Genomic DNA, 24106 nt, shown 5'->3' on the forward strand with positions numbered 1-24106 from the left:
TCGGTCTGCTGTCTCTGAACGATCTGTCTTCCTGTCTTTATCACTGTCTCTACCTCCAACTTCACCTCACTCAAACCTTTATACAACTTCTGTATCGGAGGGAAGGAGAGGGGGAGGAGAGGGAGGAGGGATGGGAGGAAGGAGAGAGAGGGAAGGAGGAGAGAGAGAGAGAGAGGGAAGGAGGAGAGAGAGAGAGGGAAGGAGAAAGAGAGAGGGGGGAAGGAGAAGAGAGAGAGAGAGAGAGAGAGAGAGAGGGGGGGGGGAAGGAGGAGAGAGAGAGATGCACACTGCTAATAACACAATATTAAATCAGTCATGCCCAGTTCTTGATCAATAAAGGAGACTCCGCTGTAAAGAAACAACTCATTTGAAAACAACATGATTTCAACTGTAATGAAATGTTTGGGGACCGTTGAAGAACCCTTTTGGAACCCTTTTTTCTAAGAGTGTATTATCCCAAAAACAATCTGTGAGGCTAGAAATCTGAAATGAGCCTGGCCCTAGCAGGACTAGCAGGAACTAGCAGGACTACCAGGAACCAGCAGGAACTACCAGGAACCAGCAGGAACTAGCAGGACTAGCAGGAACTAGCAGGACTACCAGGAACTAGCAGGAACCAGCAGGAACTACCAGGAACCAGCAGGACTACCAGGAACTAGCAGGAACTAGCAGGTCTACCAGGAACCAGCAGGAACTAGCAGGACTACCAGGAACCAGCAGGAACTAGCAGGACTAGCAGGAACTAGCAGGACTACCAGGAACCAGCAGGAACGAGCAGGAACTAGCAGGACTACCAGGAACCAGCAGGAACTAGCAGGAACTAGCAGGAACCAGCAGGAACTAGCAGGAACTACCAGGAACTACCAGGAACTAGCAGGTGACATCACTACTCGGCAGGTGACATCACTACTCGGCAGGTGACATCACTACTCGGCAGGTGACATCACTACTCGGCAGGTGACATCATTACTCAGCAGGTGACATCACTACTCGGCAGGTGACATCACTACTCAGCAGGTGACATCATTACTCGGCAGATGACATCACTATTCAGCAGGTGACATCACTACTCAGCAGGTCACATCACTACTCAGCAGGTGACATCATTACTCGGCAGATGACATCACTATTCAGCAGGTGACATCACTACTCGGCAGGTGACATCATTACTCGTCAGGTGACATCACTACTCGGCAGGTGACATCACTACTCGGCAGGTGACATCACTACTCGGCAGGTGACATCATTACTCAGCAGGTGACATCACTACTCGGCAGGTGACATCACTACTCAGCAGGTGACATCATTACTCGGCAGATGACATCACTATTCAGCAGGTGACATCACTACTCAGCAGGTCACATCACTACTCAGCAGGTGACATCATTACTCGGCAGATGACATCACTATTCAGCAGGTGACATCACTACTCAGCAGGTGACATCATTACTCGGCAGGTGACATCACTACTCAGCAGGTGAAATCACTACTTGGCAGGTGTTTTTCCCTGCAGTGTGTGATTGATTACTGATTGATTACCCACCATGCATTGTTCCAACTGTGACTGCACCACGTCCTGTTCCACGCTGCGTATGTCCAACACCCCCAGCTGTGCCTTCACATCCCAGAGAACCCTCTCACACTCTGAGAGGCGCTGGTCGAAGTTCGCAGGTTTCTGGAAGAGCCTGAACTTCACACACACCTCCTGGAGTTTCTTCTACAGGGGCAGAAGAAAGATTATATATATATACATATATATATATATATATATATATATAGAGAGAGAGAGATAGAGAGAGAGCGAGAGATAGAGAGAGAGAGAGACACTGTGTGTGTGTGTGTGTGTGTGTGTGTGTGTGACCTGTATCAGGTGGATCTGGGCTGCTACTCTCTCTGTATTCTTCTTCTTCATGTCTTCCAGAGTCGCCTCGTGACCATTCAGCTCTGTCTGGATCTTCTGTTTCAAACAAAACACAGCCAATCAGAACCCACACACTCATTCCCATGCACCTCCATCCCTCTACCACATGGGGGAGGACAGCCTCAAGGTTTGAGGAGAATTAAGAGAGAAAATAACACAGAGAATCTCCACCAGTCTCATCTATTCTCTACTCTGTCCCTGTGTTCTGTTCTGTCCCCGTGTCCTGCTCTGTCCCCTGTGTTCTGCTCTATCCCTGTGTTCTGTGTTCTGCCCTGTCCCTGTGTTCTGCTCTGTCCCCTGTGTTCTGCTCTATCCCTGTGTTCTGTGTTCTGCTCTGTCCCCTGTGTTCTGCTCTATCCCTGTGTTCTGTTCTGTCCCCCGTGTCCTGCTCTGTCCCCTGTGTTCTACTCTGTCCCCCGTGTCCTGCTCTGTCCCCTGTGTTCTGTTCTGTCCCCCGTGTCCTGCTCTGTCCCCTGTGTTCTACTCTGTCCCCCGTGTCCTGCTCTGTCCCAGTGTTCTGTTCTATCCCCTGTGTTCTGTTCTGTCCCCTGTGTTCTGTTCGGTCCCCTGTGTTCTGTTCTGTCCCGTGTTCTACTCTTTCCCCTGTATTCTGCCCTGTCCCTGTGTTCTGTTCTGTCCCTGTGTTCTACTCTGTCCCCTGTGTTCTGCTCTGTCCCTGTCCCTGTTCTGTCCACTGTGTTCTGCTCTGTCCCTGTGTTCTGCTCTGTCCCTGTGTTCTGTTCTGTCCCCTGTGTTCTGCTCTGTCCCCCGTGTCCTGCTCTGTCCCCCGTGTTATGTGTTCTGTTCTGTCCCCTGTGTTCTACTGTGTTCTGTTCTGTCCCCCGTCTTCTACTCTGTCCCATGTGTTCTGCTCTGTCCCCTGTGTTCTGTTCTGTCCCCTGTGTTCTGTTCTGTCCCCTGTGTTCTGTTCTGTCCCCCGTGTTCTGTTCTGTCCCCTGTGTTCTGCTCTATCCCTGTGTTCTGTTCTGTCACCTGTGTTCTGCCCTGTCCCTGTGTTCTGTTCTGTCCCCTGTGTTCTACTCTGTCCCTGTGTTCTACTCTGTCCTAGTGTTCTACTCTGTCCCTGTGTTCTGTTCTGTCCCTGTGTTCTGTTCTGTCCCTGTGTTCTACTCTGTCCCCTGTGTTCTGCTCTGTCCCCTGTGTTCTGCTCTGTCCCCTGTGTTCTGCTCTGTCCCCTGTGTTCTGCTCTGTCCTCTGTGTTCTGCTCAGTCCTCTGTGTTCTGCTCTGTCCCCCGTGTTCTGTTCTGTCCCCCGTGTTCTGTTCTGTCCCCCGTGTTCTGCTCTGTCCCCTGTGTTCCGCTCTGTCCCCTGTGTTCTGCTCTGTCCCTGTGTTCTGTTTTGTCCCCCGTGTTCTACTCCGTCCCCCGTGTTCTGCTCTGTCCCCGTGTTCTGCTCTGTCCCCCGTGTTCTGCTCTATCCCCTGTGTTCTGCTCTGTCCCCTGTGTTCTGTTCTGTCCCCTGTGTTCTGCTCTTCCTGTTTGAAGGTTCAGCTCTCTGGCATGTTTCTGTTTGGAGGTTCAGCTCTCTGGCATGTTTCTGTTTGGAGGTTCAGCTCTCTGGCATGTTTCTGTTTGGGTTCAGTTCTCTGGCATGTTTCTGTTTGGGTTCAGCGCTCTGGCATGTTTCTGTTGGAGGTTCAGCTCTCTGGCATGTTTCTGTTTGGGTTCAGCTCTCTGGCATGTTTCTGTTTGGAGGTTCACTCTCTGGCATGTTCTGTTTGGAGGTTCAGCTCTCTGGCATGTTTCTGTTTGGAGGTTCAGCTCTCTGGCATGTTTCTGTTTGGGTTCAGCTCTCTGGCATGTTTCTGTTTGGGTTCAGCTCTCTGGCATGTTTCTGTTTGGGTTCAGTTATCTGGCATGTTTCTGTTTGGGTTCAGCTCTCTGGCATGTTTCTGTTTGGAGGTTCAGCTCTCTGGCATGTTTCTGTTTGGGTTCAGCTCTCTGGCATGTTTCTGTTTGGAGGTTAAACTCTCTGGCATGTTTCTGTTTGGAGATTCAGCTCTCTGGCATGTTTCTGTTTGGAGGTTCAGCTCTCTGGCATGTTTCTGTTTGGAGGTTCAGCTCTCTGGCATGTTTCTGTTTGGGTTCAGCTCTCTGGCATGTTTCTGTTTGGAGGTTCAGCTCTCTGGCATGTTTCTGTTTGGAGGTTCAGCTCTCTGGCATGTTTCTGTTTGGGTTCAGCTCTCTGGCATGTTTCTGTTTGGGTTCAGCTCTCTGGCATGTTTCTGTTTGGGTTCAGCTCTCTGGCATGTTTCTGTTTGGGTTCAGCTCTCTGGCATGTTTCTGTTTGGGTTCAGCTCTCTGGCATGTTTTTGTTTGGGTTCAGCTCTCTGGCATATTTCTGTTTGGGTTCAGCTCTCTGGCATGTTTCTGTTTGGAGGTTCAGCTCTCTGGCATGTTTCTGTTTGGGTTCAGCTCTCTGGCATGTTTCTGTTTGGAGGTTCAGCTCTCTGGCATGTTTCTGTTTGGAGGTTCAGCTCTCTGGCATGTTTCTGTTTGGAGGTTCAGCTCTCTGGCATGTTTCTGTTTGGGTTCAGCTCTCTGGCATGTTCCTGTTTAGAGGAATTCAAGGTGTTACAATCAACTACCATTGAAATCCCATAATTTTTATCTCTCAACTCTAGAGTTTGTGTCTGCGTGTGTGTGTGTGTGTGTGTGTGTGTGTGTATGTGTGTGTGTGTAGTTAATCTCACTCGCTCTGTGTTACTGGACTCTGTGTTACTGGGTTCTGTGTTACTGGGTTCTGTGTTACTGGGCTCTGTGTTACTGGGCTCTGTGTCACTGGGTTCTGTGTTACTGGGCTCTGTGTTACTGGGCTCTGTGTTACTGGACTCTGTGTCACTGGGTTCTGTGTTCCTGGGCTCTGTGTTACTGGGCTCTGTGTTATTGGCTTGGCTCTGTGTTACTGGGCTCTGCTCCCCATGTTCAATTCAGGAGTGGGACGGGGAGTGTGTGTGTGTGTGTATGTGTGTGTGTGTGTGTGTGTGTGTGTGTGCTTGCGGGTGGATGGATGGGTGAGAACACGCATATGTGTGTGTGTGTGTGTGTGTGTGTAGGTGTGTGTGTGTGTGTGTGTGTGTGTGTGTGTGTGTGTGTGTGTGTGTGTGTGTGTGTGTGTGTGTGGTGAAGGGATAAAAGGACCCTGGGGGCGCTGTAGAAACATCTCCACAGTCTGAATTAGGCTTGGAGCTGGCCAGTGAACCGGGTTCACTAAAGGAGATCATTCAGGACAGAGACAGTAGCTAGATGACTAAACACAACGGCTGGAGGGAGAATGTCCATGGAGATACTAATAGTTCTACTGGCACACACACACACACACACACACACACACACACACACACACACACACACACACACACACACACACACACACACACACACACCACTCCAACACACACACACATACACACACCACTCCAACACACACACACACCACTCCAACACACACACACCACTCCAACACACACACACACACACACACACACACACACACACACACACACACACACAGACACACAGACACACACACACACCACTCCAACACACACACACACATACACACACCACTCCAACACACACACACACCACTCCAACACACACACACACACACACACACACACACACACACACACACACACACACCACTCCAACACACACACACATACACACACCCCTCCAACACACACACACACACCACTCCAACACACACACACACACACACACATACACACACACCACTCCAACACACACACACACCACTCCAACACACACACACACCACTCCAACACACACACACACACCACTCCAACACACACACACACACACACACCACTCCAACACACACACACACACCACTCCAACACACACACACACCACTCCAACACACACACACACCACTCCAACACACACACACACCACTCCAACACACACATACACACACACACACACACCACTCCAACACACACACACACCACTCAAACACACACACCACTCCACACACACACACACACACACACACACACACACACACCACTCCAACACACACACACACCACTCCAACACACACACCACTCCAACACACACACACACACACACACACACACACACACACACACACACACACAACTCCAACACACAAACACCACTCCAACACACACACACACACACACACACACACACCACTCCAACACACACACACACACCACTCCAACACACACACACACACCACTCCAACACACACACACACACACACATCTCCAACACACACAGACACCCCTCCACACACACACCCCTCTCCACAAACACCCTCCCAATCCCCCCTAACCTGTGCCTCCTGTGGTATCTGTGCTGCGTCGATGTGGTCAGCGATGTAGGCAGACAGGTGGCGGTCGGTGGCGTCCAGAGAGTCATTGATGAGACGCAGCGTCTTGTCATTCTCCTGGGCCCACTGCACACTCCTCTCCAGCTGCTGTTGCTGCCGAACCGCCTGAGAAACGCACACAGAGACACACAGAGACACACAGAGACACAAGTGAAAGCTAAATTTAAGAGCAAAACAGGCAAACACACGCGCACACACACACACACACACACACACACACACACACACACACACACACACACACACACACACACACACACACACACACACACACACACACACACACACACACATACCTTCTTGAAGGATGGACTCATCAAACCAGGTCTGAAGGAGATGTAAACACACTTATTGTTCTAACGTTGTTCCTCTCCTCGGTAGGGTTTAACTAACGGAAACCTTTCACTGCTTGTGCTTCACAATGACGATGTAATCATTATCCCTCCCTCTCTCTCTCTCTGTGTGAGTCTCTCTAATCCCAGGGGCTAACAGTCTATGTATAGTCCTACTGATCCACACTAAACTACTACCTACCACCACTAATAAACTACTACCTACCACCACTAATAAACTACTACCTACCACCACTAATAAACTACTACCTACCACCACTAATAAACTACTACCTACCACCACTAATAAACTACTATCTACCCCCACTAATAAACGACTACCTACCACCACTAATAAACTACTACCTACCACCACTAATAAACCACTATCTACCACCACTAATAAACTACTACTTACCACCACTAATAAACTACTACCTACCACCACTAATAAACTACTACCTACCACCACTAATAAACTACTATCTACCACCACTAATAAACTACTACCTACCACCACTAATAAACTACTACCTGCCACCACTAATAAACTACTACCTACCACCACTAATAAACTACTACCTGCCACCACTAATAAACTACTACCTACCACCACTAATAAACTACTACCTACCACCACTAATAAACTACTACCTACCACCACTAATAAACTACTACCTACCACCACTAATAAACCACTACCTGCCACCACTAATAAACCACTACCTACCACCACTAATAAACTACTATCTACCACCACTAATAAACTACTACTAATAAACCACTATCTACCACCACTAATAAACTACTACTAATAAACCACTATCTACCACCACTAATAAACTACTATCTACCACCACTAATAAACGACTACCTACCACCACTAATAAACGACTACCTACCACCACTAATAAACTACTACCTACCACCACTAATAAACTACTACCTACCACCACTAATAAACCACTATCTACCACCACTAATAAACTACTACTTACCACCACTAATAAACTACTACCTACCACCACTAATAAACTACTATCTACCACCACTAATAAACTACTACTAATAAACGACTACCTACCACCACTAATAAACTACTACCTACCACCACTAATAAACTACTACCTACCACCACTAATAAACTACTACCTACCACCACTAATAAACTACTACCTGCCACCACTAATAAACTACTACCTACCACCACTAATAAACTACTACCTACCACCACTAATAAACTACTACCTACCACCACTAATAAACTACTACCTACCACCACTAATAAACTACTACCTACCACCACTAATAAACTACTACCTACCACCACTAATAAACTACTACCTACCACCACTAATAAACTACTACCTACCACCACTAATAAACTACTACCTACCACCACTAATAAACTACTATCTACCACCACTAATAAACTACTACTAATAAACGACTACCTACCACCACTAATAAACTACTACCTACCACCACTAATAAACTACTACCTACCCACCACTAATAAACTACTACCTACCACCACTAATAAACTACTATCTACCACCACTAATAAACTACTACTACCACCACTAATAAACTACTACCTACCACCACTAATAAACTACTACCTACCACCACTACTAAACTACTACTACCTACCACCACTAATAAACTACTACCTACCACCACTAATAAACTACTACCTACCACCACTAATAAACTACTATCTACCACCACTAATAAACTACTACCTACCACCACTAATAAACTACTATCTGCCACCACTAATAAACTACTATCTACCACCACTAATAAACGACTACCTACCACCACTAATAAACGACTACCTACCACCACTAATAAACTACTACCTACCACCACTAATAAACTACTACTAATAAACGACTACCTACCACCACTAATAAACTACTACCTACCACCACTAATAAACTACTACCTGCCACCACTAATAAACTACTACCTACCACCACTAATAAACTACTACCTACCACCACTAATAAACTACTACCTACCACCACTAATAAACTACTATCTACCACCACTAATAAACTACTACCTACCACCACTAATAAACTACTACCTACCACCACTAATAAACTACTACCTGCCACCACTAATAAACTACTACCTGCCACCACTAATAAACTACTATCTACCACCACTAATAAACTACTACCTACCACCACTAATAAACTACTATCTACCACCACTAATAAACTACTACTAATAAACCACTATCTCCCACCACTAATAAACTACTACCTGCCACCACTAATAAACTACTACCTACCACCACTAATAAACTACTACCTACCACCACTAATAAACTACTACCTACCACCACTAATAAACTACTACCTACCACCACTAATAAACTACTATCTACCACCACTAATAAACTACTACCTACCACCACTAATAAACTACTTCCTACCACCACTAATAAACTACTACCTGCCACCACTAATAAACTACCACTACCTCTTCTCCTTTGTAGATCACAAATATACAGGAAGAGGATTCTCCTTTATAGATCACAACTATACAGGAAGAGGATTCTCTGAACTTCATGACCCCAGTAAACGTCAGTCTACACAGACAGACTAACAGACACTGATACTGACACACTGATACTGACACAATGGAGAAAGGCTTAAGAGCTATGCATTAATCAGTTCTTTCATAGAGGATCACATGACTGCAGAATGAATACAGGGATTGTCATAGCCTTATTGTGAGAGAGCTCTTTACAGATGTAGGATCTTCATTTGAGCCAGTTTGCTACAGCAGGAAAATAATCCTGCAGCAACAGGAAATGTGAATTATTATGTGGATAATAATTAACGGACATTTTTTTGTAGGTGTTAACCTGTCTGGGCTAGGGGGCAGTATTTTCACAGCCAGATGAAAAACGTACCCAATTTAAACAGGTTACTACTCTGGCCCAGAAACTAGAATATGCATATTATTAGTAGATTTGGATAGAAAACACTTTGAAGTTTCTAAAACTGTTTGAATGGTGTCTGTGAGTATAACAGAACTTATATGGCAGGCAAAAACGTGAGAAAAAGTCAACTAGGAAGTGGAGGATCTGAGAATTGTAGTTCTTCTTTCTAGTCCCTTTCGAAACTACAGTATCCGTGGGGTTACATTGCACTTCCTAAGGCTTCCATTGGCTGTCAAAAGCCTTCAGAAAGTGGTTTGAGCATTCTCCTGTCACTGGGCAGATAATAGGAGCTCAGTTCCTGAGTGGACTACCTGGCAACAAAGGGATTGGATATGCGCATTCACGCGAGTTCTCCTTGAATGAATACTCTATTGTCCAGTTTGAATATTAGCGCAATTTTACGTTAAAAATACCATAAAGATTGATTTTTAAATAGCGTTTGGCATGCTTCTAAGTACGGTAATGGAACATTTTGACTTTTCGTCTCTGGCACCGCGCTCGCGCATTATGCCTTTGGATAGTGCTCTGAACGCACAAACAAAACGGAGGTATTTGGACATAAATATGGAGTATTTAGAACAAAAAAAATTATTGTGGAAGTAGCAGTCTTGGGAGTGCATTCTGACGAAGATCAGCAAGGGTAAGAGAATATTTCTAATACTAATTCTGAGTTTAGGTTGCCCCGAACTTGGCGGGTGTCTGTATAGCTTTCTGTGATGGCGAGCTATGTACTCAGAATATTGAAAAATGTGCTTTCTCCGTAAATCTATTTTAAAAGCTGACACAGCGGTTGCATCCAGGAGTAGTCTATCTATAATTCTTGAAATAATTGTTATATATTTTGTCAACGTTTATGATGAGTATTTTTGTAAATTGATGTGCACATTCACCGGCCGTTTTGGTGGGAATTGTCACGTCCTGGCCAGTATAAGGGTTAATTAGTATTGTAGTTTGGTCAGGATGTGACAGAGGGTATTTGTTTTATGTGGTTCAGGGTGGTGTGTTTGGTTAAAGGGTGTTTGATTTAGTATTTCCGGGGGTTTTGTTTATAGTCTATGTTTATGTATTTCTATGTCTAGTCTGGTGAGTGTGTTTCTATGTTGCTTGATTGAGAGTCCCATATATTAGGGTGTGTTTGTGGTTGTTATTTGTGGGTGATTGTTCTGTGTTGAGCCTATGCTTTGCAGACTGTCAGTTTATCGTTCGTTTTCTTGTTTGTTGTTTTTTGTATTCGTGTTGATTTAATTAAATGTTCAAGATGAACTATATCGACTCTGCTGCGTATTGGTCATCCTTTTCCGACGACGATTTCGTTATATCGTCAGAAGACGAAGATACATGTGACAGGAATACATTTTCTGAACATCATGCGCCAATGTAAAATGCTGTTTTTAGATATAAATATGAACTTCATCGAACAAAACATACATGTATTGTGTAACATAATGTCCCAGGAGTGTCATCTGATGAAGATCGTCAAAGGTTAGTGCTTCATTTAGCTGTGTTTTGGGTTTTATTGACACATGTCCTTGCTTGGAAAATGGCTGTGTGATTATTTTTGTCTATGTACTCTCCTAACATAATCTAATGTTTTGCTTTCGCTGTAAAGCCTTTTTGAATTGGACAATGTGGTTACATCAAGGAGAAGTGTATCTTTAAAATGGTGTAAAATAGTTGTATGTTTGAGAAAGTTGAATTATGACATTTTGTTGTTTTTGAATTTGCCGCCCAGATATTTCACTGGCTGTGTCCCGCAGGTGGGACGCTAGCGTTCCACGTAGCCCATAGAAGTTAATACCCTTTTTGTTAGGGAAAATCAAGTCTGACATTTTAGAGTGGAAATTACAACACCTTCAGAAGCGTTTTTAACCTTGAATACACTACACGCTTGCATTTTCTACTGTGCAGGAAAATTCTCAGTAACAAAAGAGTGATCGAATTAAGATCCTACATCTGTATGTATTTATGTTTAACACAGAGAAGACCTCACCCTCTGCATGAGTTCATCCCAGCGTGTGTTGAAGGCCTCAGCCTCTCTGTATGTGTTTATGTTTAACACAGAGAAGACCTCACCCTCTGCATGAGTTCATCCCAGCGTGTGTTGAAGGCCTCAGCCTCTCTGTATGTGTTTATGTTTAACACAGAGAAGACCTCACCCTCTGCATGAGTTCATCCCAGCGTGTGTTGAAGGCCTCTAGTTGTGCTGGATCAGCTGATCCAGGACTCCCTCCGTCCATCAGGGTCTGAGACAGCTCTCTGATCTGGTTCCTCCCATCTTCAGGGTGACGGCAGCATGTGTCCAGGGCCTGGACACACACACACACAACACACACACACACACACACACACACACACACACACCCACTACACACACACACACCACACCACACACACACCCCTTTAGTTTAGGCCAATCAGTGTCCAGTATATTCACCCCTCCCTCTGTCTGGGCCGTACCTGGTATCACTAATACAGAGGATAGATATGACTGACTCTGGGCCGTACCTGGTTTCACTAATACAGAGAAGATATGACTGACTCTGGGCCGTACCTGGTATAACTAATACAGAGATAGATAGGCTGACTTGGGCCGTACCTGGTATCACTAATACAGAGATAGATATGACTGACTCTGGCCGTACCTGGTATCAACTAATACAGAATAGGTATGACTGACTCTGGGCCGTTACCTGGTATCACTAATACAGAGATAGGTATGCTGACTATGGCCTACCTGGTATCACTAATACAGAGATAGATATGACTGACTCTGGCCGTACCTGGTATCAACTAATACAGAGATAGATATGACTACCGTCAGGACCTAAATCTTAGGGAAACAGTTTCTCTCTTTTGGGTTTTGACATGAACCATGACCAGAGGCTGTAGCTGCTGCCATTATTGGTCAATAGCTGCAGTATGAGGCTGATGAATGGAGCCCCCAGGAAGATATAGCGACAGAGAGAGTGTGGTGAACCCCTAGGAGAGGGTCTGTCAGTGTGAAAGGTCAAAGATGAAAGGTTAGAGTGGCTCACATCAAGGGCCCATCAGAGAGCTCCTCTGCTCCCCCCTTGGATGCTGTCTGTCTCGTCTAGCTTCTGCTCCAGCGGTCCAGCCAGGCCTGTTCTCCTGCTCCAGGTAGGACAGCAGCTCACACCAACACCACCACACCTCCTACAGTCCAAGGGGAGAGACGACAGACAGGGTTCAAACAGGAATGAAAGAAAGAAAGAAAGGAGTGAGTGTGAGAGAGAAATGGTCTGTGTGTGTTGATAGCGGGTGAATGTGTCAAGTGAAAGTAGATGAAAACAGATAAGAGAGACAACAAGACTCATTGATATCTGTTGGTTCTGTATACAGATTGTACTAGTGTGTTTGTAATCGTACCAGGAACATTGATTTTGTGAGGTGAGAGCTCCACGAAGGGCAGGATTAGAGAGGTGAGAGGGAGTGAAGTGTGTGTGTGTGTATGTTGCGTGTGTGTGTGTGTGTGTGTGCCTGCCTGTTCCATGCCTGCGTGTGTGTTGCTGTATCTTCCGGTATCTGTCCAATATTTGTCCGGTATCTGTCCCGGTACTTGTCCAGTATCTGTCCAGTATCTGTCCAGTATCTGTCCAGTATCTGTCCAGTATTTGTCCAGTATCTGTCCAGTATTTGTCCAGTATCTGTCCAGTATTTGTCAGTATCTGTCCAGTATTTGTCCGGTATTTGTCCAGTATTTGTCCAGTATCTGTCCAGTATTTGTCCAGTATCTGTCCAGTATTTGTCCGGTATTTGTCCAGTATCTGTCCAGTATCTGTCCAGTATCTGTCCAGTATTTGTCCAGTATCTGTCCAGTATTTGTCCAGTATCTGTCCAGTATTTGTCCGGTATCTGTCCAGTATTTGTCCGGTATCTGTCCAGTATCTGTCCAGTATCTATCCAGTATTTGTCCTGTATCTGTCCGGTATTTTGTCCGGTATCTGTCCAGTATCTGTCCAGTATCTGTCCAATATCTGTCCAATATCTGTCCGGATCGTCCAGTATCTGTCCAGTATCTGTCCGGTATCTGTCCAGTATCTGTCCAGTATCTGTCCAGTATCTGTCCAGTATCTGTCCAGTATTTGTCCTGTATCTGTCCAGTATCTGTCCAGTATCTGTCCAGTATTGTCTAGTATCTATCCGGTACTTGTCCGGTATTGTCCAGTATCTGTCCAGTATTTGTCCAGTATCTGTCCAGTATTGTCCGGTAGCTGTCCAGTATCTGTCCAGTATCTGTCCGGTATTTGTCCGGTATCTGTCCCGGTATTTGTCCAGTATCTGTCCAGTATCTGTCCAGTATCTGTCCACTATTTGTCCAGTATCTGTCCCAGTATTTGTCCAGTATCTGTCCAGTATCTGTCCAGTATCTGTCCAGTATCTGTCCGGTATTTGTTCCGGTATCGTACCTCCAGGGTTTTACCACTTGCCGTCCAGGCGGCTGCAGAGTCTCTGGTAGTTAGCGGTCAGGCACGACCAGCCTCTGCCTTGAGGGCATCGTGGGCGGCCGGAGGGGCTTTGGAGAATGACACTGTTCACAGAGTCAGTCAGCAGCTTCACCTTCAGCTCTTAGAGTGGACCTCCTCCTTGACCCTTTCTACAGAGAGAAACAGAGAGATAGAGAGAGATTAAGAAAGGGGAGGAGGTAGGAGTGAGTGAGAGACAGATAGAGATAAAGAGAGAGAAGGAGAGAGGGGAAGGGAGTGAGAGACAGATAGAGAGAGATAAAGAGAGGGGAGGAGAGAGGGGAGGGAAGAGAGAGTGAGAGACAGACAGAGAGAGATAAAGAGAGGGGAGGAGAGAGGGGAGGGAGGAGAGAGAGAGATAAAGAGAGGGAGGAGAGAGGGGATGAGGGGGAGTGAGAGACAGATAGAGACTTTTGTGAGTGTAATGTTTACTGTTAATTTTTTTATTGTTTATTTCACATCTGTTTATTATCTATTTCACTTGCTTTGGCATTGTAAACATTTGTTTCCCATGTCAATAAAGCCCTTAAATTGAATTGAATTAAAGAGAGGGGAGGAGAGAGGGAGAAGTGAGACAGAAAATGTGAGGGCACAAGAGGGGAGAGAGGGTAGGAGAGGGGAGGGAGAGAGAAAACAGAGATAAAAAGATGAAGATGAAGGGATACAAAGAGCGCAGAGAGAGACAGAAAGAGAGATGAAGAGATGGCAGAGGGAGAGAGAGAGAGAGCACAGTGGAGGGAGACAGAAGAGAGATGAGAGATGGCAGGAGGGAGAGAGAGAGAGCACAGTGGAGGGAGACAGAAAGAGATGAAGATGGCAGGAGGAGAGAGAGAGAGAGAGCACAGTGGAGAGAGACAGAAAGAGAGATGAAGAGATGGCAGAGGAGAGAGAGAGAGAGCACAGTGGAGGGAGACAGAAAGAGAGATGAAGAGATGGCAGGAGGGAGAGAGAGAGAGAGAGCACAGTGGAGGGAGACAGAAAGAGAGATGAAGAGATGGCAGGAGGAGAGAGAGAGCACAGGGGGGAGACAGAAAGAGAGATGAAGAGATGGCAGGAGGGAGAGAGAGAGCACAGTGGAGGAGACAGAAAGAGATGAAGAGATGGCAGGAGGGAGAGAGAGAGCACAGTGGAGGGAGACGAAAGAGAGATGAAGAGATGGCAGGAGGGAGAGAGAGAGAGAGAGCACAGTGGAGGGAGACAGAAAGAGGATGAAGAGATGGCAGGAGGGAGAGAAGAGCACAGTGGAGGGAGACAGAAAGAGATGAAGAGGCAGGAGGGAGAGAGAGCACAGTGGAGGAGACAGAAAGAGAGATGAAGAGATGGCAGGAGGGGAGAGAGAGCACAGTGGAGGGAGACAGAAAGAGAGATGAAGATGGCAGAGGGAGAGAGAGAGAGAGAGCACAGTGGAGGGAGACAGAAAGAGAGATGAAGAGATGGCAGGAGGAGAGAGAGAGAGCACAGTGGAGGAGACAGAAAGAGAGATGAAGAGATGGCAGGAGGAGAGAGAGAGCACAGTGGAGGAGACAGAAAGAGATGAAGAGATGGCAGGAGGGAGAGAGAGAGCACAGTGGAGGGAGACAGAAAGAGAGATGAAGAGATGGCAGGAGGGAGAGAGAGCACAGTGGAGAGAGACAGAAAGAGAGATGAAGAGATGGCAGGAGGGAGAGAGAGAGAGAGCACAGTGGAGGGAGACAGAAAGAGATGAAGAGATGGCAGGAGGGAGAGAGAGAGAAGAGTGGAGGGAGACAGAAAGAGAGGAAGATGGCAGGAGGGGGAGAGAGAGCACAGTGGAGGGAGACAGAAAGAGAGATGAAGAGATGGCAGGAGGGAGAGAAGAGCACAGTGGAGGGAGACAGAAAGAGAGATGAAGAGATGGCAGGAGGGAGAGAGAAGCACAGTGGAGAGACAGAAAGAGAGATGAAGAGATGGCAGGAGGGAGAGAGAGAGCACAGTGGAGGGACAGAAAGAAGATGAAGAGATGGCAGGAGGGAGAGAGAGAAGCACAGTGGAGAAGACAAGAGAGATGAGAGATGGCAGGAGGGAGAGAGAGAGACAGTGAGGGAGACAGAAGAGAGATGAAGAGATGGCAGGAGGGAGAGAGAGAGAGAGCACAGTGGAGGGAGACAGAAGAGAGATGAAGAGATGGCAGGAGGGAGAGAGAGAGCACAGTGGAGGGAGACAGAAAGAGAGATGAAGAATGGCAGGAGGGAGAGAGAGAGCACAGTGGAGGGAGACAGAAAGAGATGAAGAGATGGCAGGAGGGAAGAAGAGAGCACAGTGGAGGAGACAGAAAGAGAGATGAAGATGGCAGGAGGGAGAGAGAGAGAGCACAGTGGAGGACAGAAAGAGAGATGAAGAGATGGCAGAGAGAGAGAGAGAGCACAGTGGAGGGAGACAGAAAGAGAGATGAAGAGATGGCAGGAGGGAGAGAGAGAGCACAGTGGAGGGAGACAGAAAGAGAGATGAAGAGATGGCAGGAGGGAGAGAGAGAGCACAGTGGAGAGAGACAGAAAGAGAGATGAAGAGATGGCAGGAGGGGGAGAGAGAGCACAGTGGAGGGAGACAGAAAGAGAGATGAAGAGATGGCAGGAGGGAGAGAGAGAGCACAGTGGAGAGAGACAGAAAGAGAGATGAAGATGGCAGAGGGAGAGAGAGAGCACAGTGGAGGGACAGAAAGAGAGATGAAGAGATGGCAGGAGGGAGAGAGAGAGAGAGAGCACAGTGGAGGGAGACAGAAAGAGATGAAGAGATGGCAGGAGGGAGAGAGAGCACAGTGGAGGGAGACAGAAAGAGAGATGAAGAGATGGCAGGAGGGAGAGAGAGAGCACAGTGGAGAGAGACAGAAAGAGAGATGAAGAGATGGCAGGAGGGAGAGAGAGAGCACAGTGGAGGGAGACAGAAAGAGAGATGAAGAGATGGCAGGAGGGAGAGAGAGAGCACAGTGGAGGGAGACAGAAAGAGAGATGAAGAGATGGCAGGAGGGAGAGAGAGAGCACAGTGGAGAGAGACAGAAAGAGAGATGAAGAGATGGCAGGAGGGAGAGAGAGAGAGCACAGTGGAGGGAGACAGAAAGAGAGATGAAGAGATGGCAGGAGGGAGAGAGAGAGAGAGCACAGTGGAGGGAGACAGAAAGAGAGATGAAGAGATGGCAGGAGGGAAGAGAGAGCACAGTGGAGGGACAGAAAGAGAGATGAAGAGATGGCAGGAGGGAGAGAGAGCACAGTGGAGGGAGACAGAAAGAGAGATGAAGAGATGGCAGGAGGGAGAGAGAGAGCACAGTGGAGGGAGACAGAAAGAGAGATGAAGAGATGGCAGGAGGGAGAGAGAGAGAGCACAGTGGAGGGAGACAGAAAGAGAGATGAAGAGATGGCAGAGAGAGAGAGAGCACAGTGGAGGGAGACAGAAGAGAGATGAAGAGATGGCAGGAGGGAGAGAGAGAGCACAGTGGAGGGAGACAGAAAGAGAGAGAAGAGATGGCAGGAGGGAGAGAGAGGCACAGTGGAGGGAGACAGAAAGAGAGATGAGAGATGGCAGAGAGAGAGAGAGCACAGTGGAGGGAGACAGAAAGAGAGATGAAGAGATGGCAGGAGGGAGAGAGAGAGCACAGTGGAGGGAGACAGAAAGAGAGATGAAGAGATGGCAGGAGGGGGAGAGAGAGCACAGTGGAGGGAGACAGAAAGAGAGATGAAGAGATGGCAGGAGGGAGAGAGAGAGCACAGTGGAGGAGACAGAAAGAGAGATGAAGAGATGGCAGGAGGGAGAGAGAGAGAGCACAGTGGAGGGAGACAGAAAGAGAGATGAAGAGATGGCAGGAGGGAGAGAGAGAGCCAGTGGAGGGACAGAAAGAGAGAGGAAGAGATGGCAGGAGGGGGAGAGAGAGCACAGTGGAGGGAGACAGAAAGAGAGATGAAGAGATGGCAGGAGGGAGAGAGAGAGAGCACAGTGGAGGGAGACAGAAAGAGAGATGAAGAGATGGCAGGAGGGAGAGAGAGAGCACAGTGTAGGGAGACAGAAAGAGAGATGAAGATGGCAGGAGGGAGAGAGAGAGCACAGTGGAGGAGACAGAAAGAGATGTGAAAGATGGCAGGAGGGAGAGAGAGAGCACAGTGGAGGGACAGAAAGAGAGATGAAGAGATGGCAGGGGAGGAGAGAGCACAGTGGAGACAGAAAGAGAGATGAAGAGATGGCAGGAGGGAGAGAGAGAGCACAGTGGAGGAGACAGAAAGAGAGATGAAGAGATGGCAGGAGGGAGAGAGAGAGCACAGTGGAGGAGACAGAAAGAGAGATGAAGAGATGGCAGGAGGAGAGAGAGAGCACAGTGGAGGGAGACAGAAAGAGAGATGAAGATGGCAGGAGGAGAGAGAGAGCACAGTGGAGGGAGACAGAAAGAGAGATGAAGAGATGGCAGGAGGGAGAGAGAGCACAGTGGAGGGAGACAGAAAGAGAGATGAAGAGATGGCAGGAGGGAGAGAGAGAGAGCACAGTGGAGGGAGACAGAAAGAGAGATGAAGAGATGGCAGGAGGAGAGAGAGAGAGAGCACAGTGGAGGGGATACGAAAGAGATGAAGAGATGGCAGGAGGGAGAGAGAGAGCACAGTGGAGGGAGACAGAGAGAGAGATGAAGAGATGGCAGGAGGGGGAGAGAGAGAGCACAGTGGAGGGAGACAGAAGAGAGATGAAGAGATGGCAGGAGGAGAAGAGAGAGCACAGTGGAGGGACAGAGATATGATAGATGGCAGGAGGAGAGAGAGAGCACAGTGGAGGGAGACAGAAAGAGAGATGAAGAGATGGCAGGAGGGAGAGAGAGAGCACAGTGGAGGGAGACAGAAAGAGATGAAAGATGGCAGGAGGGAGAGAGAGAGCACAGTGGAGGGAGACAAGAGAGATGAGAGCTTTCTTACTGCTCTTTGTTTTAGAAATGCATGACTGCCAACAAAAGTTATTGAGCTGAATTAAAGAGGATAAAGAGAGGGGGAATGAGGGGGAGAGAGGGAGGGAGATGATCAAAGGGAGGGAGGGAGGGAGGGAGATGATCAAAGGGAGGGAGGGAGTGAACAAGGGATAGAGGGAGATAGAGAAAGAGAGAGAGAGAAGAGAGAGGGAGAGAGACAGAGAGAGAGAGAGAGAGAGACAGAGAGAGGCGAGAGAGAGAAGAGAGAGAGAGAGAGAGACAGAGAGAGAGAGAGAGAGAGAGAGAGGGAGAGAGAGAGAGAGAGAGAGAGAGAGAGAGAGAGACAAAGAGAGAGAGAGAGACACAGAGAGAGAGAGAGAGAGAGAGAGAGAGGAGAGAGAGGAGACAGAGGAGAGAGAGAGAGACACAGAGAGAGAGAGAGAGAAGAGAAGAGGGAGAGTGTTGGAGGCAGGTCAGTGCTTAGATTAGGGTCAGAGTATTGTTTGGGTGAGTGCCCAGGATTGGCTATAGGGAAGTTTGGCCATAAGGATGGATGATTGGTCCCCCCTCCCAACACACCCCCTACCTTGAGTTCCTCCACAGCCTTGCGTAGCTCCTCAGGGGTCTGGTAAGTGAAGTCTCTCTCCAGATAGTCCTCCTCAGCCTGAGTGATCCACTCCTGCATCTCAGCCATCTCCTTCCTCAAGCTCATGGTCTTGTCCAGACCCCCCTTCAGAGCAGACTTCTTAGCATAGGCCTGGACACACACACACACACCATGAATACACAATAACAACAGATGATATGTCAGGACAGGGATGGATGGAATCAACGCTTGGGTGGGTACGGTGTGCGTGTGTGTGTTTGATCGTGTGTGTGTGTGTGTTTGATCGTGTGTGTGTGTGTGTGTGTTTGATCATTTGTTTTGGTCCTGTGTGTGTGGTTTGATCGTGTGTGTGGTGTGTGTACCTGTTTGCAGATTATCTCCCACATAGCGTTCAGCTCATCGAGCTCCTTCTGCAGTTGGATGGCGAATGCTGGCTCCGCCTCTGTCTTCAGAGACACGCCCACCTCATTGATGCCGTTCAGACTGGGTTGGATGGTGTGGATGTCATTCACCAGGGCCTAGCCAATCCCAACAGAGACACAGGGGATATGACTAATAGAAATGGATGTGTGACAGAGAGATGTTCACTTGTACTGTATTTACTGGGCTGTATGCCTTAGGGTTAATTTACTAGGCTGTATGCCCTAGGGTTCATTTACTAGGCTGTATGCCCTAGGGTTCATTTACTGGGCTGTATGCCCTAGGGTTCATTTACTAGGCTGTATGCCTTAGGGTTCATTTACTGGGCTGTATGCCTTAGGGTTCATTTACTAGGCTGTATGCCCTAGGGTTCATTTACTAGGCTGTATGCCCTGGGGCTCATTTACTGGGCTGTATGCCCTAGGGCTCATTTACTGGGCTGTATGCCCTAGGACTAATTTACTGGGCTGTATGCCCTAGGGTTCATTTACTGGGCTGTATGCCCTAGGGCTCATTTACTGGGCTGTATGCCCTAGGGCTCATTTACTGGGCTGTATGCCTTAGGGTTCATTTACTGGGCTGTATGCCCTAGGGCTCATTTACTGGGCTGTATGCCCTAGGGCTCATTTACTGGGCTGTATGCCCTAGGGTTCATTTACTGGGCTGTATGCCTTAGGGTTCATTTACTGGGCTGTATGCCTTAGGGTTCATTTACTGGGCTGTATGCCCTAGGGCTCATTTACTGGGCTGTATGCCCTAGGGTTCATTTACTGGGCTGTATGCCCTAGGGCTCATTTACTGGGCTGCATGCCCTAGGGCTCATTTACTGGGCTGTATGCCTTAGGGTTCATTTACTGGGCTGTATGCCCTAGGGCTCATTTACTGGGCTGTATGCCCTAGGGTTCATTTACTGGGCTGTATGCCTTAGGGTTCATTTACTGGGCTGTATGCCTTAGGGTTCATTTACTGGGCTGTATGCCCTAGGGCTCATTTACTGGGCTGTATGCCCTAGGGCTCATTTACTGGGCTGTATGCCCTAGGGTTCATTTACTGGGCTGTATGCCTTAGGGTTCATTTACTGGGCTGTATGCCTTAGGGTTCATTTACTGGGCTGTATGCCTTAGGGTTCATTTACTGGGCTGTATGCCCTAGGGTTCATTTAGTGGGCTGTATGCCCTAGGACTCATTTACTGGGCTGTATGCCCTAGGGTTCATTTACTGGGCTGTATGCACTAGGACTCATTTACTGGGCTGTATGCCCTAGGACTCATTTACTGGGCTGTATGCCCTAGGGCTCATTTACTGGGCTGTATGCCCTAGGGCTCATTTACTGGGCTGTATGCCCTAGGGTTCATTTACTGGGCTGTATGCCCTAGGGCTCATTTACTGAGCTGTATGCCCTAGGACTCATTTACTGAGCTGTATGCCCTAGGACTCATTTACTGGGCTGTATGCCCTAGGACTCATTTACTGGGCTGTATGCCCTGGGGCTCATTTACTGGGCTGTATGCCCTAGGGCTCATTTACTAGGCTGTATGCCCTAGGACTCATTTACTGGGGTGACGTTTAGAGGTCACAATTCCTCTGCTAATAATAGAGAGTTGCCAGGTGAGAGAAGGTGAATGACAGGTTGCCAGGTGAGAGAAGGTGAATGACAGGTTGCCAGGTGAGAGAAGGTGAATGACAGGTTGCCAGGTGAGAGAAGGTGAATGACAGGTTGCCAGGTGAGAGAAGGTGAATGACAGGTTGCCAGGTGAGAGAAGGTGAATGACAGGTTGCCAGGTGAGAGAAGGTGAATGACAGGTTGCCAGGTGAGAGAAGGTGAATGACAGGTTGCCAGGTGAGAGAAGGTGAATGACAGGTTGCCAGGTGAGAGAAGGTGAATGACAGGTTGCCAGGTGTGAGAAGGTGAATGACAGGTTGCCAGGTGAGAGAAGGTGAATGACAGGTTGCCAGGTGAGAGAAGGTGAATGACAGGTTGCCAGGTGAGAGAAGGTGAATGACAGGTTGCCAGGTGTGAGAAGGTGAATGACAGGTTGCCAGGTGAGAGAAAGTGGGAGACAGGCTGCCAAAGAGAAGGTGAAAGAAGGTTGCCAGGTCTTACAGTGCACTGCTCCAGCTGTTTCTGCAGGGCCTCTGAGTCCCCCAGTGCTGGCCACTCCTCATTCAGGAACACGTCAACATCAGCCATCCACTTCCTCAGAGTCTTCACGTCATTCTGAGAGACACAGACAGATAGGTTGACAGACAGCACAGAACTGACAATGTGCTTAGAGTCATTTATAGGCGCACATGCAAACAAAGTTAGAAACATGTCAGCGTCACCCATCCACTTCCTCTGTGTCTTCACATCATGATGCAGACACTGACAGCAAAGTCCACATTGATATTGTCCTCCTTACCGTCATTTCACTGGAACATATGGTACACTCACTCACAGATCTATATCTCTTCATCTCTGTCTCTATCTCTTCATCTCTGTCTCTCTATCTCTTCATCTCTGTCTCTATCTCTTCATCTCTGTCTCTATCTCTTCATCTCTGTCTCCATCTCTTCATCTCTGTCTCCATCTCTGTCTCTATCTCTTCACTCTGTCTCTATCTCTGTCTATCTCTATATCTCTGTCTCCATCTCTGTCTCTATCTCTTCATCTCTGTCTCTATCTCTTCATCTCTGTCTCTATCTCTTCATCTCTGTCTCTATCTCTTCATCTCTGTCTCTATCTCTTCATCTCTGTCTCTATCTCTTCATCTCTGTCTCCATCTCTGTCTCTATCTCTTCATCTCTGTCTCTATCTTTCATCTCTGTCTCCATCACTTCAATGCAATTCAATTCAATTCAATTCAGGGTTTTATTGGCATGGGAAACATATGTTAACATTGCCAAAGCAAGGGAGGTAGATAATATACAAAACAAAGTTTAATCTCTGTCTCTTCATCTCTGTCTCTTCATCTCTGTCTCTTCATCTCTCTCTTCATCTCTGTCTCTTCATCTCTGTCTCTGTCTCTTCATCTCTGTCTCTTCATCTCTGTCTCTGTCTCTTCATCTCTGTCTCTTCATCTCTGTCTCTTCATCTCTGTCTCTGTCTCTTCATCTCTGTCTCTTCATCTCTGTCTCTGTCTCTTCATCTCTGTCTCTTCATCTCTGTCTCTGTCTCTCATCTCTCTGTCTCTTCATCTATGTCTCTTCATCTCTGTCTCTCATCTATGTCTCTTCATCTATGTCTCTTCATCTCTGTCTCTTCATCTCTGTCTCTGTCTCTTCATCTCTGTCTCTTCATCTCTGTCTCTTCATCTCTGTTTTTCATCTCTATCTCTTCATCTCTGTCTCCCTCTCTCCCTCCCTCTCTCCATCCCTCTCTCCTTCTCTCTCTCTAGCTCGCTCTCCCTCTCCCTTGTTCTACTCGCTCTACCTCTATTTCACCTCTTTCTAGTCTCTCTCGCTCCATCTCTCCCTCTCTCTCGCAGCACCCCCCCCCCCCTCCAACCCCACGGTACCTGGAACTGCAGTAATTTAGCCATAAGCTCTGTTATCTTGGTGGCTTGTTCCCCCAGCGTTGAGGACAGGCGTCTCCAGCGAGTCATGATGCTGTCCATCTCTGTCCTGTACTTGTGACTGATCTCTGGAGGGGCCTTCTGAAAAACCTGGTCCACTGTAGACGTCAGGTAGTCCACCTCACTCTGGTGCTCTGCAAGCGCAACCTGCATTACCTGTGGGGAAGGACATGGAGATGGTTGTACTCAATACAGGGTGAATCCAAACTTTCACATTTTCACTGGTCTCTTATTGATATCAATGTATGATTAAGAGAAAGTGTTAGTTATGATTTGGCCATATGAGGACTTTTTAGCAGGATAGTTATTTAATTCCATGGACGCTAGCCACCCAGAGGGGCACTGATGGGAAGATGCAGATAGGAGTTTTTTGGGGGGAGCACAGAAATAAATCCCCCCGTGGTTATTTATTCATTTTTGGTCGATGGAGGTTAATGCAAACCAGAGGCAGCTGAAGAGTAGCTTTGAGGACTATGTCTGAAGTCCAAATGCACCCCTAGCCCCTCTGCCCTCTGTCTAGGGACAAGGGCC

The 24106-nt window shown here is 47.5% G+C and overlaps 2 protein-coding genes across 3 annotated transcripts in view; both read right to left on the reverse strand.

Moving 5' to 3' along the window:
• The window catches only part of LOC115188724 (dystrophin-like), a 109065-nt gene extending 97252 nt beyond the window's left edge, over window positions 1–11813 (reverse strand). Inside the window, exons 1-5 of one of the 2 annotated variants that reach the window (XM_029747476.1) lie at window positions 11776–11813; window positions 6269–6430; window positions 1862–1957; window positions 1544–1717; window positions 1–89 (exon numbers count right to left, since the gene is read on the reverse strand). The exon at window positions 1–89 is cut by the window's left edge and continues 67 nt beyond it. In XM_029747476.1, the coding sequence (XP_029603336.1) occupies window positions 1–89; window positions 1544–1717; window positions 1862–1957; window positions 6269–6430; window positions 11776–11784 (530 nt within the window). In that variant the 5' untranslated portion in view covers window positions 11785–11813. Of the gene's footprint in view, window positions 90–1543; window positions 1718–1861; window positions 1958–6268; window positions 6431–11609; window positions 11664–11775 lie in introns of those variants that run through there. The other variant, XM_029747475.1, reaches the window with a different exon arrangement.
• Window positions 11814–12666: 853 nt separating this feature from the next.
• Window positions 12667–23751, reverse strand: LOC115188701 (dystrophin-like). Its single transcript, XM_029747426.1, has 5 exons — window positions 23519–23751; window positions 22126–22239; window positions 19964–20119; window positions 19537–19751; window positions 12667–12793 (listed from the first exon to the last, which is right to left on the reverse strand). Exons 1-5 carry the CDS (start codon window positions 23726–23728, stop codon window positions 12667–12669), a joined length of 822 nt encoding a protein of 273 aa, XP_029603286.1. The 5' UTR covers window positions 23729–23751.
• Between the last annotated feature and the right edge of the window lie 355 nt (window positions 23752–24106).

The sequence above is a fragment of the Salmo trutta genome, unplaced genomic scaffold, assembly GCF_901001165.1.
Source record: "Salmo trutta unplaced genomic scaffold, fSalTru1.1, whole genome shotgun sequence".
Classification (NCBI taxonomy): domain Eukaryota; kingdom Metazoa; phylum Chordata; class Actinopteri; order Salmoniformes; family Salmonidae; genus Salmo; species Salmo trutta.

Excerpts from the sequence above, each read along its gene's own strand:
- LOC115188701 (XM_029747426.1), bottom strand. The coding sequence starts at position 23,728 with ATGCAGGTTGCGCTTGCAGAGCACCAGAGTGAGGTGGACTACCTGACG. Across the intron at positions 22,240-23,518 it reads CTAAATTACTGCAGTTCCAG|AATGACGTGAAGACTCTGAG; the intron begins GTACCGTGGGGT and ends TGTGTCTCTCAG. Across the intron at positions 12,794-19,536 it reads ACCAATCATCCATCCTTATG|GAGGTGTGGTGGTGTTGGTG; the intron begins GCCAAACTTCCC and ends CTTGGACTGTAG.